Source organism: Mesoplodon bidens, assembly GCF_964165515.1.
Source record: "Mesoplodon bidens genome assembly, chromosome: 3".
Taxonomy (NCBI): domain Eukaryota; kingdom Metazoa; phylum Chordata; class Mammalia; order Artiodactyla; family Ziphiidae; genus Mesoplodon; species Mesoplodon bidens.
The window spans coordinates 24,824,179-24,847,772 of record NC_138178.1 but is presented as its reverse complement, the minus strand read 5'-3'; the positions used below and the strand labels follow the sequence as shown (position 1 = coordinate 24,847,772).

Genomic DNA, 23,594 nt, shown 5'->3' with positions numbered 1-23,594 from the left:
TTTAGGAACGTATTGTTTAGCCTCCATGTCTTTGTGTTTTTTACGGTTTTTCCCCCTGTAATTGATTTCTAATCTCATAGCATAGTGGTCAGAAAAAATGGTTGACATGATTTCAATTTTCTTAAATTTACTGAGACTTGATTTGTCACCCAAGATGTGATCTATCCTGGAGAATGTTCCGTGCGCACTTGAGAAGAAAGTGTAATCTGCTGTTTTTGGATGGAATGTCCTATAAATATCAATTAAATCTATCTGGTCTATGGTGTCATTTAAAGCTTGTGTTTCCTTATTAATTTTCTGTTTGGATGATCTGTCCATTGGTGTGAGTGAGGTGTTAAAGTCCCCCACTATTATTGTGTTACTGTCGATTTCCTCTTTTAGAGCTGTTAGCAGTTGCCTTATGTACTGAGGTGTTCCTATGTTGGGTGCATATATATTTATAATTGTTATATCTTCTTCTTGGTTTGATCACTTGATAATTATGTAGTGTCCTTCCTCGTCTCTTGTAACATTCTTTATTTTAAAGTCTATTTTATCTGATATGAGTCTTGCTACTCCAGCTTTCTTTTTTTTTTTTTTTTTTTTTTGCGGTACGTGGGCCTCTCACTGTTGTGGCCTCTCCCGTTGCGGAGCACAGGCTCTGGATGCGCAGGCTCAGCAGCCACGGCTCACGGGCCCAGCCGCTCCGCGGCATATGGGATCCTCCCGGACCGGGGCACGAACCCGTATCCCCTGCATCGGCAGGCGGACTCTCAACCACTGCACCACCAGGGAGGCCCTCCAGCTTTCTTTTGATTTCCATTTGCATGGAGTATCTTTTTCCATCCCCACACTTTCAGTCTGTATGTGTCCCTAGGTCTGATGTGGGTCTCTTGTAGACAGCATATATATGGGTCTTGTTTTTGTATGCATTCAGTGAGCCTGTGTCTTTTGGTTGGAGCATTTAATCCATGCACGTTTAAGGTAATTATCAATATGTATGTTCCTATTAGCATTTTCTTAATTATTATAGGTTTGTTTTTGTAGGTCCTTTTCTTCTCTTGTGTTTCCCACTTAGAGAAGTTCCTTTAGCACTTGTTGTAGAGCTGGTTTGGTGGTGCTGAATTCTCTTAGCTTTTGCTTGTCTGTAAAGCTTTTGATTTCTCCATCGAATCTGAATGAGATCCTTGCCGGGTAGAGTAATCTTGGTTGTAGGTTCCTCCCTTTCATCGCTTTAAGTATATCATGCCACTCCCTTCTGGCTTGTAGAGTTTCTGCTGCGAAATCAACTGTTAACCTTATGGGAGTTCCCTTGTATGTTATTTGTCATTTTCCCCTTGCTGTTTTCAATAATTTTTCTGTCTTTAATTTTTGCCAATTTGATCACTACATGTCTCGGCGTGTTTCTTCTTGGGTTTATCCTGTATGGGATTCTCTGCACTTCCTGGATTTGGGTGGCTATTTCCTTTCCCATGTTAGGGAAATTTTCGACTATAATCTCTTCAAATGTTTTCTCAGGTCCTTTCTCTCTCTCTTCTCCTTCTGGGACCCCTATAATGCAAATGCTGTTGCATTTAATGTTGTCCCAGAGGTCTCTTAGGCTGTCTTTATTTCTCTTCATTCTTTTTTCTTTATTCTGCTCTGCAGCAGTGAATTCCACCATTCTGTCTTCCAGGTCACATATCCGTTCTTCTGCTTCAGTTATTCTGCTATTGATTCCTTCTAGTGTGTCTTTCATCAGTTATTGTATTGTTCATCTCTGTTTGTTTGTTCTTTAATTCTTGTAGATCTTTGTTAACCATTTCTTGCATCTTCTTGATCTTTGCCTCCATTCTTTTTCTGAGGTCCTGGATCATCTTCACTATCATTATTCTGAATTCTTTTCCTGGAAGCTAGCCTATCTCCACTTCATTTAGTTGTTTTTCTGGGGTTTTATCTTGTTCCTCCATCTGGTACATAGCTCTCTGCCTTTTCATCTTGTCTATGTTTCTGCGAATGTGGTTTTTGTTCCACAGGCTGCAGGATTGTAGTTCTTCTTGCTTCTGCTGTCTGCCCTCTGGTGTATGAGGCTATCTAAGAGGCTTGTGGAAGTTTCCTGATTGGAGGGACTGGTGGTGGGTGGAGCTGGCTTTTGCTCTCGTGGGCAGAGGTTAGTAAAAACCTTTTATTGGTGCATGTGTTTGGAGGGAGAGATCTCTCTCTCTCCCTCTTTTTATAAGGGCATTAATCCCATCATGGGGGCCCCACCCTCTTGACCTCATCTACACCTAATTACCGCCAAAAGGCCTCACCTCCTATAACCATCACATTGGGGGTTAGAAGACTTCAACATATGATTTTCTGGGGGGACACAAACATTCAGACCGTACATATAGATTCACAGGAAGTTGAAAAGATAGTACAGAGATGCCCTTTGTACCTTTTACCTAGTTTCCCCTAATGCTTCCATCATATATGGTGATAGCACAATATCAAAACCAGTACACTGTGTGTGTCTTCTTTTATGTCATTTTATCACATATGTAGGTCTAGGTAACCACCAGGACAAAAAGGATACAGAAAAGTCTTATCACCACAAAGATCTCCCTTGGGGTTCCCCTTTACAGTCATTCCCCTGCCTCCATGACCCCTAACCCCCGGCAACCACTGATCTGCTTTCCATCTCCACAGTGTTGTCCTTTCAAGAGGGTTAATACATACATGGACTCATACAGTATGTGACCTTTTGAGATTGGCCTGTTTTTTTTTTTTTTTTTACTCTGCTTAATGCCCTGGTGATCCAGGTTGCTGTATGAGTCAATAGTTCCATCCTTTTAATTGCTGCATAATATTCCACACACACGACTTTGCAACTTTTCTCCTCCAACTGGAAGTAATCCTTTCCTCCTCCCCAGTCTTCCTCTCCTTTGGAAACCACCACTCCCAGCGTCTTTCCCTGGACTCATTTCCATTACCTTCACCTGGTCCCAGTTAAGCCTGCACCACATCCTTGCCAGGTGTTCTCCCTCTGCTGAGCTGGGAGGAGCTGGGTTTGGGAGGCACAGCTGTTCAGCATTACGGTAACGGTAGATTGCAATGGCGGCTCCAGGGCCTCCAGACTCTCCAAGCTTTTTCCTCGTTTCCTTTTACCAGTGAGTTCTGGTGGCCCAGGCCTTCTGAGTGCAGCCTTTATGCCACGGATTGAGCGGATGCCAGAGCTTTCACATCAGAAAGCAGCCGTATGCAAGCCAGGAGGACTCACCAGACACCCACCCTGCTGGGCCTGGATCTTGGACTTCCAGCCTCCAGAACTGTGAGTAAACAAATTTCTGTTGTCCAAGCCGCCCAGTCTATGATATTTTGTTATGGCAGCTAGAGCCAACCAACATACCTCAATTAAGTCCTTCCAAGAGCCGGTTAAAAGAAACATAGCAACTGTAACAATGCCTGAAGTTGCCCTTATGGAAAGCAAAATTGTTTTACGTTCCAATCCTGCTAACTTATTTTTACTCTTGTCCTTTTTTTTTTAAATTGGTTAATTATGAAATTAGCTTTCATTTTATAGATGTTTTGTCCAGTCATTAAGAGTGAATTTAATTGGCCGTTTGTGGAGTTTTCTAAGTTTATTGCTTGTTCGGATCAATCGGAAAGTGAAAGCTGAGGAGCACTGGCTCAGATTTTTAAATACCATCAGCCTTGGGCTGGGTCTCCTCCTGGGGCTTTGTCAGCACTTCAGATTCAAGATCTTGATTCTTTAGGGAGAAGTCCACAGTTGCTGCAACATTTCAGATAACCCCAGACAAGCTGATAGCTGTATGAGAGAGGTAGAAGTGTATTATGCCCTTTAACTTTAATTTTGAGTTCTTCATGAGAAAAAAGACAGGCTGGGTAATCTTATAAGTTTGGATTTAAAATTCATTGATAGTGTCTGATGTTGAAAGATCTTATCCTAGCCCCCTTTTCATTTTAAGAAGAGCAGGGCTAAAAATTATTTCCCTAAATGACTTTTTTTTTTAGCCAGCTGATATGAGTTGCCACAAATCAAAACCCTGTTTTGTTCAAAACACCTGTATTCTCGGTCCACTTTAGATTTTCTAGGCCTTGGTAACACTTGTAGGTCTTTTTGATCCACATAGTTGCTGGGACGGCTCAATAAATGTAGGTGCTTACTATGATATGTAATTAGCATGAGTTTTTGTTTTGTTTTGTTTTTTACAACTTGTTACAATCACACTGTAGATGGCATTTTGCATCTTCAAAAAAGGTAAACTGGGACTTGAAGTGTAAATTTAATGATGGCTTTCAGGTGCTTCCTCTGTCTCTGTGTTGGTTTGCCCTGGGAGCTCCTGGTTTATGGCTAGTGATTCTTGGAGTCTGGTTTACATCTGTAGCTCTGGGTGCCAATTCTTAATTGATCCTGGGTTATCATGGGCAGTGTGTGACTCCAGCTTTGTTGGTAAATTCTGGAGATTGCTGCTAAGATGGTAACAGTCAAGGATTCAGGATGAAAAATACATCAGTGTTTCCCATGGACGCAGGTAGGGAACACGGCAGGAGAGCTGGTCTGCGTCCACTTGAAAGACTGCCTGTGAGATTGCCCACTCAGCAGGCAATGAGTCTCGTTGGGGTGGAGTGTTGCTGGCTTAGAGTTTGGTACAGAAGCTGGGCTGCGGAATGGATTGAGCAGCCTGTACGTCAAAAGCTTCAGCTAAAAATGTTCCCAGTTATAGGTATTTCCAGAACACCTGCTAGAATCTCATACAAAGCCTTGGCTTTATTTTATTTTATTATTATTTTTTTGACCATGCTGAGCAGCTTGCAGGATCTTAGTTCCCTGACCAGGGATTGAACCCGGGCCATGACAGTGAAAAGTGTCGAGTCCTAACCACTGGACCACCAGGGAAGTCCCAAAGCCTTGGTTTTAAAACCCACCAGGTTCAAAGAGTAGGAAGCCCCTCAGCCATATAAGAGCAGTCCTTTCTCCTTATAATCCCTCCAGCCTCTCTGTGTGTTTGGTCTGAAAAAGAAACCCAAGAGCTGGAGAGGAAGAGAACATACATGCGGTAGACACACTATGACCGTACTCCCTTCTCCAAAGGTGAGTGGCTGCCAGCCATGAACTTGGCCAGAGGAAAGGGAGCGGGAGTCTTTTGAGTTAAGATTGATGTGATGACTTATATCTTGGACTGAACAGCTTTTATTTCTCAGCTGAGACGGTGTTTCATGACTTAGGAGTGACAAGAAGTTTGTCTTTTACCCAAGAGTGAGCAGAAAAGTTACACATCCTATCCAAGTCTTCATCCAGGGGCAGGGGAAGATTTTTAATGATAAGTTTCAGGTGTGCAGCACTAAAATCACTACAGAGTAATCACCACCAAAGTCTAGTTACCATCCATCACCATAGCGTTGACCCCCTTCACCCATTCTTTGCCCAATCTTCCCAAACCCCTAGTTGTCTGGGAACCACTAATCTGTTCTCTGTATCTCTGAGCTTGTTTTTATTTTACTGTGTTTGTTTCCTGTTTTTTTTTCTTTAGATTCCACGTGAGTGAAATCACATGGTATTTGTCTCTGTCTGACTTATTTCACTAACTTTAACACCCTCTAGGCCATCCATGGTGGTGTAAATGGCAAGATTTCATGTTTATGGCTGAGTAATATTCCATTGTGTATATATACCACATTTTCATCTATCCATCCATTGATAAACACTTAGGTGGTTTCCATATCTTGGCTATTGTAAATAATGCTGCAATGAACATAGGGGTACATGTATCTTTTCCAACTAGTGTTTTCATGTTCTCCGAATAAACACCCAGAAGTGGAGTACCATATGAGTGTATGGTAGTTCTATTCTTAACTTTCTGAGGAATCTCCATACTGTTCTCCATAGTGGCTCTACTGATTTACGTTCCCACCAACAGTGCAGGAGGGTTCCCTTTTCTCCACCTTCTCGTCAGCACTTATTATCTCTTGTCTTCTTGATAAGAGCCATTCTCACAGGTGTGAGGTAATAGCTCAGTGTGGTTTTGATTTGCATTTCCCTGATGAGTGATGTTGAGCACATTTTCATGTGCCTATTAGCCATCTGTATGTCTTTGAGAATTGTTTATTCGGATCCTCTTTTGTCCATTTTAAAATTGGGTTGTTTTTATTGTTGAGTTGTATGAGTTCTTTATATATTTTGGAATATTAATCCCTTATCAGATATATGATTTGCAAGTATCTTGTCCCATACAAAGTTTTCATTTTGATGACTTCGTTTGCTGTGCAGAGGCTTTTTAGTTTGACGTAGTCCCCTATGTTTATTTTTGCTTTTGTTTCCCTTGCTTGTGGAGTCAGATCCCCGAAGACACTGCTAAGACTGATGCTGATGAAGTTACGGTCTATGTTTTCTTCTAGGAATTTTACAGTTCCAGGTGGACTGAATAGGTTGAATCGGGACTATGGGAAACAAATTTTTTTTTTTACAACCTTATTGGAGTATAATTGCTTCACAATGGTGTATTAGTTTCTGCTTTATAACAAAGTGAATCAGTTATACATCTGTTCCCATATCCCTTCCCTCTTGCATCTCCCTCCCTCCCACCCCTCCAGCGGGTCACAAAGCACCGAGCTGAGCTCACTGTGCTATGCAGCTGCTTCCCATTAGCTATCTACCTTTTTAAGCCCAAAGTTGTTTGTTCAACAGACCAACTACATCTCAAAGCAAGGCCATTCAAGAGTCATGGAACTGGTTTCTGGGCATTTCTTTTGTAAATTATGCACGTGAGGGTCTATCTTATACTTGTTTTGATTTCTAATGTTCATCCTATTGGCGCCTCAGTTAAAACAAATGGTGAGCATCCTCTTTAAGTCTTGTTTGACACAATTACTGTTTACAATGTATAAATCAGAATTTAGAAATGAATGGGAGCGCTGATCAGAAAACCTAATACTAATCATATGAAGGTCTCCTTGACTTCACTTCTTACCTTCACTAAAAGGTCCTTAGCCTCCTTCTCGAGCCATCGTGGGTAAAAGGGGTTGTCCATGCGGATGGAGTGGAAGAGTTCCTCTTCATCTTGCCCATGGAAAGGTGACTGACCTATTAGCATCTCATAGAGAAGGACGCCAAAGGACCACCAGTCCACAGAATGGTTGTACTTCTGACCCAGCAGGATCTGTGTGACCAAAAGGCAGAGACATAATGAGTCAAAACGAGGTTGACTTGAAAACCCTGCAGGGACTTTTCAAGGCTACTCAGGACATAACTGATGAAGACAGTGCATGGTTTTAGCAAAGATTACACTGAAAACTGTAGCTTTTGTGAAGTTAATGATTGCATAGAAATAAGTGGGCAGCACCAAAGCTAAGCAACGTTTTTGAATTTCAACATCTTTCTTCCCCCCCTCTGGCCTTAAGCAAAACAACTAAATTGTACCATCAGCTCTTCATTTTCCTATCTGTGATGGGAGCCCATGGGTGGTAGATTCAGACCTAAGAGAGCTGATGTGTATCTAAGCCCTTCAGTGCCTCTGAGGTGAATATCTAAACCAAACCCATGTGTTTTATGGACTTCTATGGTCTTGAGCCTTTGCATAAAGTTCTGTAGCTAATCAAGCAGCCAAAGAGGTCGTCTGACCAAGTCAAGTCCACCCCTTAAACCTAACTAGTCATGGTTACGAAGAGTCAAATTTTGTGATTATGCCAAGAGAGACTAGGATAACAATCTGATAGATATTTGTGAAAATAAAGATCAAGTTGCAAACAGAATTTTGCAGTCTGCCGCTGACTTCCAGTATAAAAATACTATCTACCGGCCTTAACTCAATATTTGAATACTGAGGTTAATTCTAAAGTAAAAAAATTAAACTTAGCCTTAAGGAATAGTGTAAAAGTAGACCCAGGGAGAATGATAAAGAAAATAAAGATGCACACACAGCGCAATCTTAGTTCAGGTACATTAGCCTTAAGTGGGGCCCAGTTCACACGCAATTCCCAGGATATGCCACAAGGGGGAGCCCAAGGCAACCAGAAGCTGCTTTGACCATCGCATCTTGGTAAGCAATTTTGTTTGGTGGATTAATGGAAAGAAATTTGGAAGGACAGGAGACAGCTGAGGTGGAAATTAAGTCTTCCAAGGCTAGGGGATGTTAGTAAAGAATTTCAGTCTTAAGTTAGGAAAAAGAAGCAAAATGCCGATTCACACCCAGTTATACACTGTATGAACAGAATGTCTGCAAATGCCTGCTGATGTGTACTGGGTGTTTCCCATACTTTGTGTTTATTTATAAGAACCTCTGGGGTAGGTCCTGTTATCCCTATTTAACAAAGGACGGTGACTGGACCTCGGGAGGTTATGTGTCTTCTTTAAGGTTGCCTGGTTAGTGAGTTGAAAGCTATGTTCTGGACCCTGGTCTTTTGGGATTTTACTACATAATGTTCTTTTTCTATTATAATGTTTCCAGGATTTAAACTTCGATCTAATTCATGCTCAAATTAGTCTATATTTTAAAAGAAATTGGTGTAGAAACAATGGCTGGAGTGGCTCTTTTTCTATCTCAGCCCCTGGTGCCTTCTTTTTTTTTTTTTTTTTAAATTAGTGTGATTGGATCATTGGAGGAAGCTGTGTATTCAGCAGGGGATGGTGATCCTAGAGGCCCTCTTAGAATTCCACCTACTGCACTCACCAATGCCAAAATGAAAGCTTTGCTTATCTGCTGGTGCCTGACTTACGTCCTCCCCTATGTGACAGAGAATGTCACAGGCCTGCATCTGACATTAATTAACTTTTTATTTTTGCTGTGTTGGGTCTTCGTTTCTGTGTGAGGGCTTTCTCTAGTTGTGGCAAGTGGGGGCCACTCTTCATCGTGGTGCGTGGGCCTCTCACTATTGCGGCCTCTCTTGTTGCAGAGCACAGGCTCCAGACGCGCAGGCTCAGTAGTTGTGGCTCACGGGCCTAGTTGCTCCGCGGCATGTGGGATCCTCCCAGACCAGGGCTCGAACCCGTGTCCCCTGCATTAGCAGGTAGATTCTCAACCACTGCGCCACCAGGGAAGCCCCCCTGGTCCCCTCTTATGGCCATGCTGTCTTTTGTCCTGTTCTCTCCCCATCTTTACTCAAATAATTCAGATAATAATGATGTTACCACTTCACGTCAGAGCCCCTCTTTCTCTCTTAGAGCAAGAGAAAGCTACAATTCCATCTCTTGGAGCTAGTGATTTGAGGTCTGTACATGGCTCATCACATGATGTGCACAGCAGGGAAAGCGTCCTTAGAAACCAAGTGACCACCAATGCCTCTATGGCTCTGGTTTCCAAGTAACTCCTGCTTTCTCCAGGGAGCTGCTTCTATGTACTGAAATTCCACCTGGACTTACTAAGTGGCTAGTAGATGTTGGAAAGTAGGGTGTCTCCCTATTTAACTATTTTCTATTCTTTGTCAAAATGAGTGTGGACCTCCAATTATACGTTAGACCCTCGGTCCTATAACTGTGACATAGGGAACCACAGAGTTTTGGGAAAGGTCTCAGGAGATGTGGGCTGGTGAGGCTATTCCTTGGTTTGAGGGAGCACAGTCTGCTTTTTCATGCATCACTCCTGATGCTGCCCTGAATGCACTTATTTTTTGTGTTTCAGGCCCTCTGCCCATATCATTGAGGTCCCCGGGGAGAGGGCAATGGGTCAGTGAGTGAGATAAAGGAAAAACTTCACAATGGAGATGACATGTGAGTGGAGCTTTGGAAAATGGGTAGGATTTTGATGGAAAAGGGAGAGGCTAGAGACAAGAGGCCCCATCTCCAGCACATGTTCAGAGATGGGCATTTGGGGTGCATGTCTTGGTGTGGTCATTCACGGAACAGGTGATGGGTGCTCTGAGCTGTGGAGGAGGAGACTAGACACTAAGGTGGATAAATCATGATCCTTAGCTGTGAGAAATTCAGTTTACTGGCAAATTGGATTACACATGGGCTGCGGTAGCACAGAGGAGGAAACAACTGATTATTCCAAGAAGCCAGAGGCACCTTCAGGGAGAAGATGACTTTGGAGGTAGGAGTAAATCAGACCAAGGATTCCGAGGGCATGGCTAAGGGATAGGAGAGAGAAGGAAACGGATGTCTCAGGACATATTAAGGACCTTCTCTTGGGGTTTTGGCTTGTACCCAGCTGACAGTGGGGACTTCCTGAATATTTTTAAAGGCGTGGCGTGACAGGTCTTCCCGTTAGAGAGGTAGATCTGGTGACGTGGTGGAACAGTGGCCCTCAGAACAGGGCACCCACCCCAGGGAGCACCCAAACGGCGTAATGCCAAGACACGGGAAGAAAATATTAGAAATTGTATTTATGCGAGTTTAAAAAATTCCAGTAGTGGCACTGATGCCCTCATTTAGAAATTTGACTAGTGACTAGGTTTCCCGAGGGAGGAACGGGAAGTCTCATCGCGGGAGGAGTTGGTGGTGGCTTGGCTAGAGCGTTCGTCTTCGTAAGGTGCGTCACTATTACGATTACTTATTATCCTAAGGTGCGTCATTTGCGTTGCATGCCCAGTTAAGGGGATCGGTGGGTTCTGTTTGAACTAAACTCATTTTCACAAAATGGAACGTCCTTAAAAAGTTATCTGCAAAAGAGACTTGGATTGAAGACCATGCTAATGATGCAAAGTAGAAAACGGCAAGTGCAGAGATCTTACTCCTAGTACCAGCTCTTTGTCACATTATAACGAAGCTAAAAACAGTGACCATTTCATTAGTTGTGACAGGAAATCAGAAAACACTGTTGTGCATTCTGGACTTATATCCACTCTCTTCAGCCATGAACCTTGCCTTATGTACATACTGTAGCATCTATCTTACAGTGTGCCTTTGTGAGGGCTCTTTTTCAGCTATGAGCCAATAAAACCAGAAATTGAAAGAAACCAAGCAGACTTTTGAGTGCCAGAATCATAAAGTGTTAAACCCAGATTTTACAAAGAGATTTAGCCTCATTATTTTAATAAAGCATAAAATGTACTATTAATAGAATACAACTTAGTTATTTAAAACTTTATTTCATCTTAAGTTCAGCCTGTTCCTTTTCCTGCATGTTTTATAACAGACTATATTAGTTGGTGATCATGTATAATAAATATACATAGGCTGGTGATGCTTTTTTAACTGATGAGGGAGCATGATCAAAAAAATTGGAAAATATGGAAAGATGAGGCACTGGCAGTTGGGTGGGCATAGAGAGGAAAGTCTGGGTAAAAAGGCCTCACCAGGATCCAGACCGGAGGTGCTGAGGGCCTGGACCAGGGCAGCAACTGTAAGATGGGGGCGGGATTGGAGAAGCTTGATTTAATCCCCAAAGGGATTCATTTTGAGGATCAAAAAAGAATCAAGGGAGATTCTTAGTACAGCCACAAAATTGGGGAGGCATGAAAACAGATGTGTGAACCCCTGAGGTCTATATTTAGAAGGTCTTGGTGTCTGGATTTGGGAGGGGTAAGAAGGAAGGAGAAGACTTGGAGGATTCCAGTTTTCTGGCTAGGTGACTGGATGGATGGATGTGTATGTCATTCATCCAGAAAGGGATAAAGGAGAAGGGTGTGTGCATGTGTGTGGGGGGGGGCAATTTCAACAGACAGTGGGTTTGGGATCTGTTATGATTGAATGGCCTGTGACAGTTAGTTGGAGATCTCAGCAGGTAAACAGACATACAGGTCTGAAGCAAGAAGTTTGGGCTGGTCATACTGATTTTGGAGTTGAAATCATAGTCATAAATATAGCTGTTCATAGAGAATGTACAGGGAGAAAAAAAGGACCAGGAGTGGAATTTTGTGAAGACAAGCAGGCTTGAAGATGAGAGAATGAGATTGAAGTTGCAGAGAGAAGCCAGTCTCTGAAGGTAAATTCTGGAAGATGCCAAGGGAAACAGAATTGGGAAGGAAGGATTGCCCGGGAAAGGGTATGGCGTAAGGCATGTATAGACAGGATAGGTAAAAGCCATAATTTCTTGCTGACCAGAGGCCAAGCTTGAATTTAAATAAGGTGAAATCTAAATTAAGTACATACGTACAGGGCAGAGTCTCCTGTTTCTTAGACTGAGAATGCTACAGTTACTTTGGCTATGACAGGGATTTGCTGCTAAATTTGTTTTGCCCAGGAAACCAGAGGCCCATCACTGTCTATCCATCAGACAGCCGTCACCACTCACACACTTATCAGTAGTTGTTCGTTCACTCTTTGAAAAGCTATCTATTAGCACCTTAACGTGCCGAGCCTTGAGCTCCGTCCTTGGATATAAAAGTGGATAAGATCACACTGATCTACACATACGATAAGTGGGGCAAAACTTTACACACCTTGTAACAACATCCATGTCCTGGTTCTGATATTGTACCATAGTTACATAAGCTGGAACCAGTAGGGGAAGGGTAGATGTGGGTGACATTTCTGTACTATTTTTGGCAACTTCTTGTGAATTTATAATTATTTTAAGAGAAAGTTTTGAAAAAGTGAATAAGAAACAGCCCCTGACTTTAGAGCAATCAGCCAGTAGTTCAGAGAGATCCAAAGATAGAAAAGCCACGATGTTTATGCTGTGGGAAGGACCAAGGGGTAAGGCAGTGTCTCATCTCCCTGGGGTGGGCAGCTGGCATCGATGGATGCCTTCTGAGCAAACTCTGATCTTCCGGGGGCTCAGAATATGAGAGCAATGGCTCATTTTGTTTTCTCTGTTGTTGTTTTTAAACTTTCATAGGCTCTCCCATGGGACCCAGTAACAGGAGAGACAAGTGGGACCTCTCCAGGCTCACACAGTAGCAGCTTGGAAACCACAATTTAGGTTTTTCTGGTCCCCAAATGAAACCACTGGACTTAGGTGGATGCCCATGAGCCTGTTTAGTGTCCACCTGGCTCTTCACCAGTTGCTTCTTCTGGTTGGTCTGAGCAGAGTGAATATATTTTAAGGCTGGGGCGGGACAGCCAGGATGGGAAGGGCCTGCTGGGTCTCTCACGCCTTGGCGAGGTGCAGAAGTGAGCGCGGGTACCACGCCCAGTGCGACACCAGCGGCGCCTAGGTGCAGCTGCATTTGTCAAATACTCCGAAAAACAAATACACATCCTGAACAAAAATAGTTTAAAGTCTTCTGATTTTCAGGGGAGAAGGAAGCAGTGGTGCTGGGCCCCCCCCACCCCGGGGAGGCGGAGTTGTACGGGCGGGTGCAGAGCGGCGCATCCTACCTCCGGGGCGATGTAGTCGGGGGTCCCGCAGAAGGTGTTGGTCCTGGCGTCCCCCAGCATGTTCTCCTTGCACATTCCGAAGTCCGCTATTTTGATGTGTCCATCTTTGTCTAACAGGATGTTATCAAGCTTCAGGTCCCTGAAAAAACAAAGCAGATTCTCACTTTAATAACACACGGTTTTGTTAACATGGACTTGCCCTGTGACGGGGGCTTGCACGTCCCATCACAGCCTGAAGGGCAGTGAGGAGGTACTTTGCTGGTCCTCCTCTCTTTCAACCCCGACCCTCCATCTACAACGCTCCAGGGTCACTGCATCTCTTGCCCAGAACTGGACGTACAGCCCCTCGTGGTCCAGGTCGGCTTTCTCTGGGCCTGGCTCTGACTGAGTTCTGTATCTTCTGTATCAATACCTGGCCCATCTCCAGAGCTCCCTCCATATTTCATGTATGAATGGCTGAGCAGGTGCTGAGATGGGGCCACATAAAGGTCACGCGTTATCTCTGCAAAGTAGCATCCCTCAGTGTTAAGAGGGGCCCTCAAGAAACAAAGCCTGGGTGGAAAGTAATAAGCTGGTGATGAAATGTCATGGGGGCTGGTGTTTGGTGATGTGTCTGGTGTAGGGTGGTATTTAGTACTACACAACACATACACCCATCCACTTCCATCCAAGGTAGGGGTGTAGATAAAACTGACTCTTCAAGGGAATGGCTGGTTGCTACTGATTCCCCTTTCTGACTTGCCAACAAGTACAGCTAATATACCATGGATGAGACACAGACCTGAGGCTCTTTATCCCAGTACCTTTCCTGGGGGTGACGGAAAAGGAAGAAAGGCCTAGAAGTATACTAATTTTATGCCATTTTCTAAGTATCGGTGTTTGTGGATAAATTACCCTGCACCTAATTCTAAGACCAATTAAGGAAAGCTGTTCCTAATCCAGATTAATTCTAGAATCAGAATCCATCTGATACCAGAACACCATGTCAATGACTTCCCCTCTCCTTAGAGAACCAGTATCCTCGTAAGGCAGCCCACTTCATTTTTTAGGGATATGTAAGTGCTGACGAGATTTTTAAAAAACGGGCCAAACTATGCCTCCCTGTGACTTTACCTGTTGGCCCGAGGATGCTTTCTTTACCACACATGATCGCCTGGATATTTGGAAAGTGACACCAAGCTTTCTCTTGTCTTTCCTTGACCAAGTTGAGGACCTTTATTCCTCCATACAGCATGGTATTCAGACTCTGCAACATTCTGGCCCCTACCCTGCAAATATCTCAAATTTGTCAATTTTCTTCTTCAAAGATGGTTCTCAGCGTGAAACCGGTGTCTTCCGGGTACATGATCTCACAGGTGCAGATGATGGTGGCACCCTTAGCTTCTGGTCTAGTCCTCTTGCCTCTGAGCACTGTGGCTGCACTAGTTATTTTAGAAGCTCCATCACAACAATGCTTAATATGGAACTCACTGTAAACTAAAACCTCCAGGTGTCCTTTTGTTCCCCCCACACGAACTACCATTATACCATTTTCCTGTCATCCTGTACCTGCGAAATGGATTTTTTAAAAAGATAATCCAGGAATGACACTTGACATCAGTTTCTTTAAACTTGTATCGACTTTAGTCAGTGGCATTTTATGAATTCTTGTTGGTTATATAACATCCAGCTTTCTCTTCCTTTATCTGCCGTGCATTTCTGAGCTTTGTGGAAACTCCTTTAAGTCTAGGATATGTGGTGGGTGGTGGCTGCCACTGCCTTCCTTAATGAGCTAAGACGACTTGGGAGAGAAGAGCTGTTGCCTTTTCCTGCACCTCCTCTAAGAGAAGATGCTCAGAATCTCCTTCTCAACGATTCTGCTCCCAAAGGGCCTGGCAGATAGCTCTGTCTCCTCCGCCCCTGTTGATTGAGCCACAGGTGGAGGCCTGACTCAGTGCATCAGCTTTTCTTCTTGGGGAAAACTTGCTGAGGTTGCAACATGATGGCACTAGTCCGTCTCGGCTGGGTGTCTGATGCGTAGGGCTGCTGTGGCGCGCCCTCCACCATGCCCTTGGAGGGGACAGAAAACCAGCCTGTGAAAGAAGAGACTGAAGTGGCTCAGCCAAGAGTAGAGACAGAGGCCCCGTGAACCCGAAGAACAACCCAGCCAATGAGAGAGGAGCCACTTGGGTTCTGATGGGCCTGCATTCTTGGTTCTGCTTTCTCGGTGAGGCTTAGCTTCTGCTTAAGCAAAGGTTTCAGTGGTTGTATGATGCTTGTAATCAATACCCGTATCCTAAAGTCCCGTCACCATTTGTTTTATCTCCTTGGTTACACTCTAAGCTTCACGAGGGTGGAATGCGTATTGCTTGGTACTTGCTGTGCTGTGATGCTCTGACGCGAGTGTAGCATGTGTTGCTATCATTCCATAACCATCTGAGTGAATGCATCACCAACCAGTGACCACCTCACCACCAGCGAGTATCAGCTACCATTAAGTCCCAAGTAATGGTTCCCTTTTGTTGCTTTCTAACCTTCTGTGAGTAAATTAGCCAGAGGACGTGAGCATGGGATGCAGTTCTGTTTTGGTGCAGAGATGCTGCTAGCAGGTGTTCCCCAGAGCTGACCTCTTGCGTCTGGGCCAGGTTGCTGACCTCTGTCACTAATGCATCAACGATGGTTTCTGTCTGACCAGGTGCATGGATACCTCCAGGATACGTGAATGTGTGTCTCACATTCAGATCGGTTTCGGTTCTGTTCCTCCCATCCTAACTCAGATGCTGTCGCACTTTCATTATTAGGACTGAAGACTTCCAGTATGTCTAAGTCTTCTCCATAGGCAGGGCTTCTGCCTTGTTCCTTCATTTTAATTAAATCCACTTTCATTGTGACTTATGGATTATATTCCAGTAAGTCCAATTATAGGTCATATTTAACTCCTTAGGCTAACATGGCAGGTTCATTTCCTAATCCACACTCTATGCAACAGTGGTATCATTTTGAGTTTCTGCTATATGAAACATATTTGCATCATTTACAGCCACATATGTATGTTCCTAGAAATTTGGCTGAAGGATGGTTTTAGGGTCATCACTAGGGAGCCAGATATGCAGCTGCAGTACTGTACATAGCTCAGAAGGATAATGAACATAATATCTAATATTGGAATTTCTTTCACATGCATTTTATCCTTTGATTCTCACAATAGCCCTTTGATCTGGAATCACTATTTTTATTCATAATTATCTAATGGAAAACAAAGGCTCTTAAAATTATACAATCTATCCCAGCAAATCCAGGCTTTACCCTCTTTTACATCCCCTTAAACCAAGCTCACCCGGTCTTTCACATTGAACTGGTCTTGCTCAGATACCTAGAGTCTTCTGTGATTGCAAGGGTACATTTTAGTCAATTCTAAAAATGAATGTTCTCTAGGCCTCAAGCTAGGAAAGCTTCATGTTCAATTTCCAATCCACCCTCTAAAGTGGGTAGGGTGTCTACAGGGCTGGGAGAGAGGAAGTCATTGAAGCTTTGAGAGATCTAAGTCAGAAGGGGAAAGGTCCAGAAGGCCTGCCATGCAGAGCCAGACACCCTGAGGGGCAGGAAGGGATGAAGGCAGAGGAAGACAAACTGGAGAAGCCACAGGACCCAAAGGCCAGAGTGTTCACAGGTCCCTCACAGGACACCAGGACCCAGAAAGGGCCTTCAGGGTCTAGGTCACATGGCATGGCTCTTGGAAGCACCCACCTGCTCAAAGGGCTGCACATCAGGGCATCAGGTACAACCGAGAATTCACTGGAAGCCTTTCTTTCCATTGTGTTGTCAACATAGCAAAGCTTCTCCATTTGGAAGAGGCAAAGTGGGAGCCAGAAGAAACAGCTTCCAAATCCAAGTTTTATTACTAAGTAGCTCAGCCAAGCCATGTCTCCTCTCTGATCCTTTAATGACTCATCCATAAAATGGGTACAGTGATGCCTGCCTTGCTTATCCCACAGAACTTGTGAGCATCCAATGAGATCATCCACATGAAAGCATTTGTAAGTAGTTTCAAATATATGGGTTGGGTCCAGTGTCATCGATCAAAGATCATCTTAAGGTCCATTTCAGTTCTAATATTTCTAAGACTTGAGATTCTAGATTCTGCTTCTTCTATGTTTGCATATTTTCCAGCTCCTTGGTTTTACATGTAACCTAAGCCAGGGCTGAGGCATCTTTTAAGATGCCACCACTTTTACGATTCCACCAGTAATGGTAGATGATTGATGTTGCCACCTGCTTCTCTACATCTCTTGGCCTCAATTCTTGTGACTGCCAACAACAGCTTTTCCAGAAAAGCTGGACGCAAGTTGTTTAATATTCCTCCACTCGACCTCCTTACTCCTATTTCTGTGCCTTTTCTGGAGTCACTTCTTCCATTTATAAAGCCTCTCCCCCTTTAAAAAAAAAATCCTCTTTCTGATAGGAACTTTTTGTTGGCATACCCTCACCCATTTCTGATGATACCTTCATTATTCTTCCCTTTGGTACTTACTTTTTTTTTTTTTAAATAAACTTATTTATTTATTTGTTTGGCTGCGTTGGGTCTTCATTGCTGCATGTGAGTTTTCTCTAGCTGCGGTGAGCGGGGGCTACTCTTCGTTGTGGTGTGCAGGCTTCTCATTGTGGTGGCTTCTCTTGTTGCGGAGCATGGGCTCTAGGCGTGCGGGCTTCAGTAGTTGTGGCTCATGGGCTTCAGTAGTTGTGGCTCACGGGCTCTAGAGCGCAGACTCAGTAGTTGGGGCGCACAGGCTTAGTTGCTCCGTGGCATGTGGCATCTTCCCGGACCAGGGCTTGAACCCGTGTCCCCTGCATTGGAGGCGGATTCTTAACCACGGTGCCACCAGGGAAGTCCCGGCACTTATTTTAATTAGAATCTTATTCACTTAGACATTTTTTAGAGTATGCTGTTTGTGTCTTTTCATGTACTTACATTTTACCTCCCCAAAAACCCAAAATAAAAATCCAGAAAGTGGCTTAATTATGGATCCAGAGGTTGGGACTTCGATAGCTTTTGCATCCACCACAATGCTTAACCAAGGCTGTGTGTTTAGTGGCTGGTCCGTCTTCGTTACCAGTTGTAGTGGGTTTAGTGGTGCCCCCTGCCAAAGATATTTATGTCCTAGTCCCTGGAATCTTGTGAGTGAGACCTTATTTGGAAAAAAGGTATTTGTAGATGTAATGAAGTTAAGGATCTTGAAATTAGATCATCTTGGATTATCTGGGTGGTCCCTAAATCCAATGTCAAGTATCCTTGTAAGAGACATACAGGGAAGACACAGGGAGAAGAGAAGGCCCTGTGAAGACTGAGGCAGAGATTGGAGTGATCTCCAGCCCAGGAACACCTGGGGCCACCAAAAACTGGAGGGGGCAAGGAAGGATCCTCCCCTAGAGCCTGCAGAGGGAGTGTGGCCCTGCTGACACCTTGATTTTGGACCTCTGGACTCCAGAGCTGTGAGGGAGTAAATTCTATTGGCTTAAGCCATCAGGTTTGTGCTAATTTCTTACGGCAACCCTTCAAAACTAATATGATAATCATTAGTGGTCAGAAAAAGGAAACTAATAGAATCCCCTTGTTAATTCAGTGGCCCAACGAAAAGTTGAGGCCAGTAAAGTTACAATGGGCAGTTGAATAATTTCTTAAGGCCAATCTTTACCTGCTGGATGACCTCCCCCAGTTTTAATTATTCCATGTCTTTCAAGGATCTCCTACAACCTCAGTGAGTACACTGCTAAATAAACCCAGGATTCTTTCTTTGTGGTGCATAAGAAGCCTTAGAAAATATTTCTCATGGATGTAGTAAGAGCTCTAAAATGGGTACAATTTATGATATTAAAGACACTTATGGACCCTCATTGGTCTTTGTCCTGAGTGTCAGTAATTTACAAGATGAAATAAAAGAAAGATCGTGATGTGGAGAAAGAGACTATACTGGGGCATGTGGGGTTTGGTTGCATGAGGTCCCTTTTAGCCCTGAGATCTCTCTTCTCTCCAATCTTCCTAACTTTTCCTCCCTCTTTCCTATTCATCCATCCCACACAATCTACTGAGTGTCTCAGTATAGGTATATCTTAGGGATATTGCAGGCATTACAGATATAAATAGGAAAACAACCACAGAATCTGATCAGGGTTTTCAGTGTTCTGGTGAGTATTTCTCACTTTCCTGAAGATTAAAGAATAGTATAAAACAGATTTTTAATCTATTGTTTTATAGATAGCCCCCGCTCCCCCAAATACAAAAGTATATCCAAAGGATGCCAAAGAGACAGCTTAAGAAAAATGAGTTCCAAAACCTCCCCTAAGTCTTTAGTTCTGGGCTCTAAATGGGGCAGCCCTCACTTGCCTGTACCCTCTGGACATGGAGAGGTTTCCCTAAGTGAATTTTCAGCCTATTCTGTAAGTACCAAAGCCCAGTACTGGCCATCCCAGATGGAATGCTTCTGGACTGTATTATACACAGTTGGCCATCTTCAACAATCTGTGTGGAGCATCACTTAGCCTGTACTGATGACTCCAGTCATTCCTGTGAGCATCTGCTGCAGAAAAGCACGTGATCCCACTGTCTCAGGGCCTTGAGGTTGTCCTGCATCTTCCCTTTATGTCGGTTCTCAGCTTTCCTTGTCACCAGTGGTCACTGTGTAGGCCTCCAGCTGCTCAGCCAGCATCCTGTCCAGCTCCTTCCTTCCTTTTTTTTTTTTGTTTTCTTCAGTATACCCCCCCACCCCGCCCAATCTGCAGTGAGTCGGAAACGGGACAACTAAGCCTTTGAAGATCTGTATAAGTAAGTGTCAACTGTGCTTTGAGAGAAGTAAGGAGACTGAAGTACATTAGCTTTCATCCAAGAAGGATGTGAAATGATGGTGTCCAATAGATTCTGGACAGACCTCCACTCAAGAAAGAGGGCACACATGGAATCCTGGGCATGCGGACAAGGTGTAGGCTTGTAGGTTTGCGCAGGTGTGTTTGTTCAAGGAAGGCCTCCCTTCCTCCCTCACCAGAAAGGAGGACATTCAATATGCAAATACAGGCAAGAAGGAGAGATACAAAAGACAGAAGAAAGAAAGCAACAATAAGAGGCCAAAGAGAAAGTAACGGAAGGAAATGAGACAAAGGTAGGAGAGAGGGAGAACAACAGGACTGCAATGAAGAACAAAATGAGATCAGAGCCTTATTGCTTTTGAGAGCGGAATTTCTTACTTGGTTGGTAAATCACTCTCCGTGCTGTCACTCTGGGCAGGAAGCCCGGGTGTGGAACTTTCTGCCACAGAAGCACACTGACCACTTCATGTCACTCAAGCACAGTGATGAAATCACCTGGACCAGGAAATCCAGTTATCCCAGTACTTGTTTCCAAAGAGTAAAATTTACCTGTAGACTATTCCTTTGGAATGAAGGAACTGCAGACCGAGAATGATTTCAGCAGCATAGAACCTGAGGGAAGGAAAATCAAGGCTCAACATGAATGTTTACTAGGAAAAAAAATTCCCCTTTTTATATAGTGAGTGTGCAGCGCTCTGCTAAATGTGCACATGGAATTTTGTTTAATCAGAACAAAAGGAAGATATCATCCATTCTACACATCCAGCTTCAGCCCTGAGAGAATGAAATGGAGCTGGTATATTTAGCCCTACCCGCATCTAGGGCTTATTCTTATATTGTAAACTATAATGGTCAAACTGTCATTTTTTTTCTTTGCTAATAGAACATTCAAAAACACTAAATGTAATAATAGGGAAATAGTTTTCCCTTTTATTTTAAAATCTACTTGGACCCCTCAGACCTGTCTGCAGGGCATTCCACATAGACCTGACTTCTTCCTGTGTAAGAAGTGCAGCCTGAGAGGAGGAGGAATGCACACAGGCAGACCTCAGGGATCTCACGAGTTCGGTTCCAGACCACTGCAATACAGCGAGTCACACGAGTTTTTTTGGTTTCCCAGTGCGTATAAAATTATGTTGACACTACAGTGTCGCCTATGAAGCACGCAATAGTATTATGTCTAAAAAAAATGTACATATCTTAATTAAATACTTGTGAACTATACTTCAGTTAAAAAAATATGGCTAGGGCTTCCCTGGTGGTGCAGTGGTTGAGAGTCTGCCTGCAGATGCAGGGGACACGGGTTCGTGCCCCGGTCTGGGAAGATCCCACATGCCGCGGAGCGGCTGGGCCCGTGAGCCATGGCCGCTGAGCCTGCGTGTCCGGAGCCTGTGCTCCACAACGGGAGAGGCCACAGCAGTGAGAGGCCCGCATACTGCAAAAAAAAAAAAAAAAAAAAAAAAAATATGGCTAAAAGGCGCTAACCATCGTCTGGCAACACAGAGCTGCCACAAACCTTCCTTTATAAAAAAACAAAGTATCTGCAAAGCATGATAAAGTGAAGTGCAATCAAACGAGATACGCCTGTATTAGAAGCTGGGAGGTGATACCTTGCTCTCCACCTTCAAAGATGACAGACTCAAAGGAGGCGAGTTTACAGGAGGATTAAGGTTAGAGATAAGGGAGAACTTCCTGCAAGTGAGGTCTGCTGGATCTTGGAGAAGAGCGCAGAAACCCCTTCCTGGGACGCAGTGAGGACAGATAGATAGCACGTGTCTGCGATGGCTTTCACGCCTTACACACCTGGAAGGGACCCCGATCATCCTTTCTAGCAGAAAAATACCTGATGATTTCTGTGCTGCAGGAATCTCAGAAAATTATCTCCGGGCACTTGGCCGATGGTTCCTGGAAGCAACGAGATTGGTGGCGTACTACCCACTGGATTCGACAAAACAGCCGCTTCAGCTGGGGTTTCTGTAGGAGCTCGTGGAAAAGTGTGTCTCTCAACACAGCTCGATCTGAACCCCTCCAAGTGTTCATTAGGGGCGAGTGAGGTTACTGAGCATACAGCAAGCAAGGCTAGTGTGCACCCACCCTTTTAAGCGGAGCCAGGGGCACAGTTTTCTCGTGTTTGGCCATCTCAGTGGTTTGATGACTCAGGAAAGAGGGCCTGATGGAGGAAGGGGGCGGGGCTTCTGCAGGACGCAGCTGCAGTCCTACCTAGTAAACCCACCCTGCTCGATTTCCCCAGTGCCTGGAGTGGCTTGATGCCAAAGAAGGAGAATGTATTCTCGAGAGAGAGCAAATGTCTCTTCCTAATTCTCCTGCCCCCAGAGCTGACTGTTTGATGCCTTCACACTGAGCTTCCCTTGAAAGGCCTCCACAAAGCCCCATCCAGTGACCGCCTTGCCCATCTGTGCTCCATTTGACTTCTATTCAAGGGGCAAATATTGCTTCTGGGTTCACATGATTTAGAAGCCTGATGAAGTGGGGTGGCTCCTTAAGAAACTAAGTAGTTGATCTCGCGGCAGAGAAATGAAATAAAAGCGACTTGAATTTAAGCTTCACAAGCTGGGAAAACAGCTGCCTCATTGGATGTGTTCCTGGGGTCACCTCGCCCTGGGGTTTAGGCCCACATTGAGTGATAAACAGGAAAAGTGCCACGTGGGGAAAAGCATGGTGCGGGCACAGTGGACCCCAGTCCCTGACAAGACCAGCGGGAACCCCCCCCAACCCTTCAAGGGCTCTTACGTGGCTCTGCAAAGATCGAACTTGTGGCAGCTCTGGATGTGGTACATTAAGTCTCCTCCGTTGAGATACTCCATCACAAAAAAGAGGTTTTCCTGCGGAAAGACACAACCATCCCAACTGTGAGCTTCTTTAAAATAAGAAAACGAAGGGCTTCCCTGGTGGCGCAGTGGTTGAGAGTCCGCCTGCCGATGCAGGGGACACGGGTTCGTGCCCCGGTCTGGGAATAGCCCACATGCCGCGAAGCAGCTGGGCCCGTGAGCCAGGGCCACTGAGCCTGCGCGTCCGGAGCCTGTGCTCCGCAACGGGAGAGGCCACAACAGTGAGAGGCCCACGTACCGCAAAAAAAAAAAAAAAAATAAGAAAATGAGGATTACTTTTTAAATGGATTTCATTATTTCAGAGGAACCAATTCTGTCTTGAAATCCCTTATAAAAAGGCTGGCAAGACAATTTACCGGATCTGTATAGCATTTCTGAACCCCAAGAAACCTGGGGGATCCAGGAGGAGTATGTGTGATGTTTGCTAGGATGCCTGGATGCTAGCGTGCAGCAGATGGGGCACAGCACGAGGGAGGGTCCACCCGGACTTGACCACCCGACAGTGGGATGGTCTTGGGCACTTAATGGGTGCTGGCTGTATACCTACTGAAATTGACAGTGTGTAGATGGTAAAGAGTACAAACCGGGGGCTCTGACTACAGGGGCAGGGCTTGAAAGCGTTCACTCGTTCAACACTCAGTAAGTAGTTCTGAATGTATTCTTCGGGCATGGCCAGAGCAAGAGTGGGCACGCTCATGCGTGCCTCGTCCATCCAAGATGGAGACAGCCCTGCCTTCAGGGAGCTCACA

The 23,594-nt window shown here is 44.5% G+C and overlaps 1 protein-coding gene across 4 annotated transcripts in view; it reads right to left on the bottom strand.

The window, feature by feature from the left end:
- The window catches only part of PRKCQ (protein kinase C theta), a gene marked incomplete at its 5' end in the record, with an annotated part of 105,751 nt that overhangs the window by 12,249 nt on the left and 69,908 nt on the right, over positions 1–23,594 (bottom strand). For 3 of the 4 annotated variants that reach the window (XM_081226775.1, XM_081226776.1, XM_081226778.1), the window contains 4 exons: positions 6,933–7,121; positions 13,160–13,298; positions 20,546–20,608; positions 22,748–22,839. In XM_081226775.1, coding sequence (XP_081082901.1) covers positions 6,933–7,121; positions 13,160–13,298; positions 20,546–20,608; positions 22,748–22,839 — 483 coding nt within the window. The remainder of the gene's footprint in view (positions 1–6,932; positions 7,122–13,159; positions 13,299–20,545; positions 20,609–22,747; positions 22,840–23,594) is intronic. The other variant, XM_081226777.1, reaches the window with a different exon arrangement.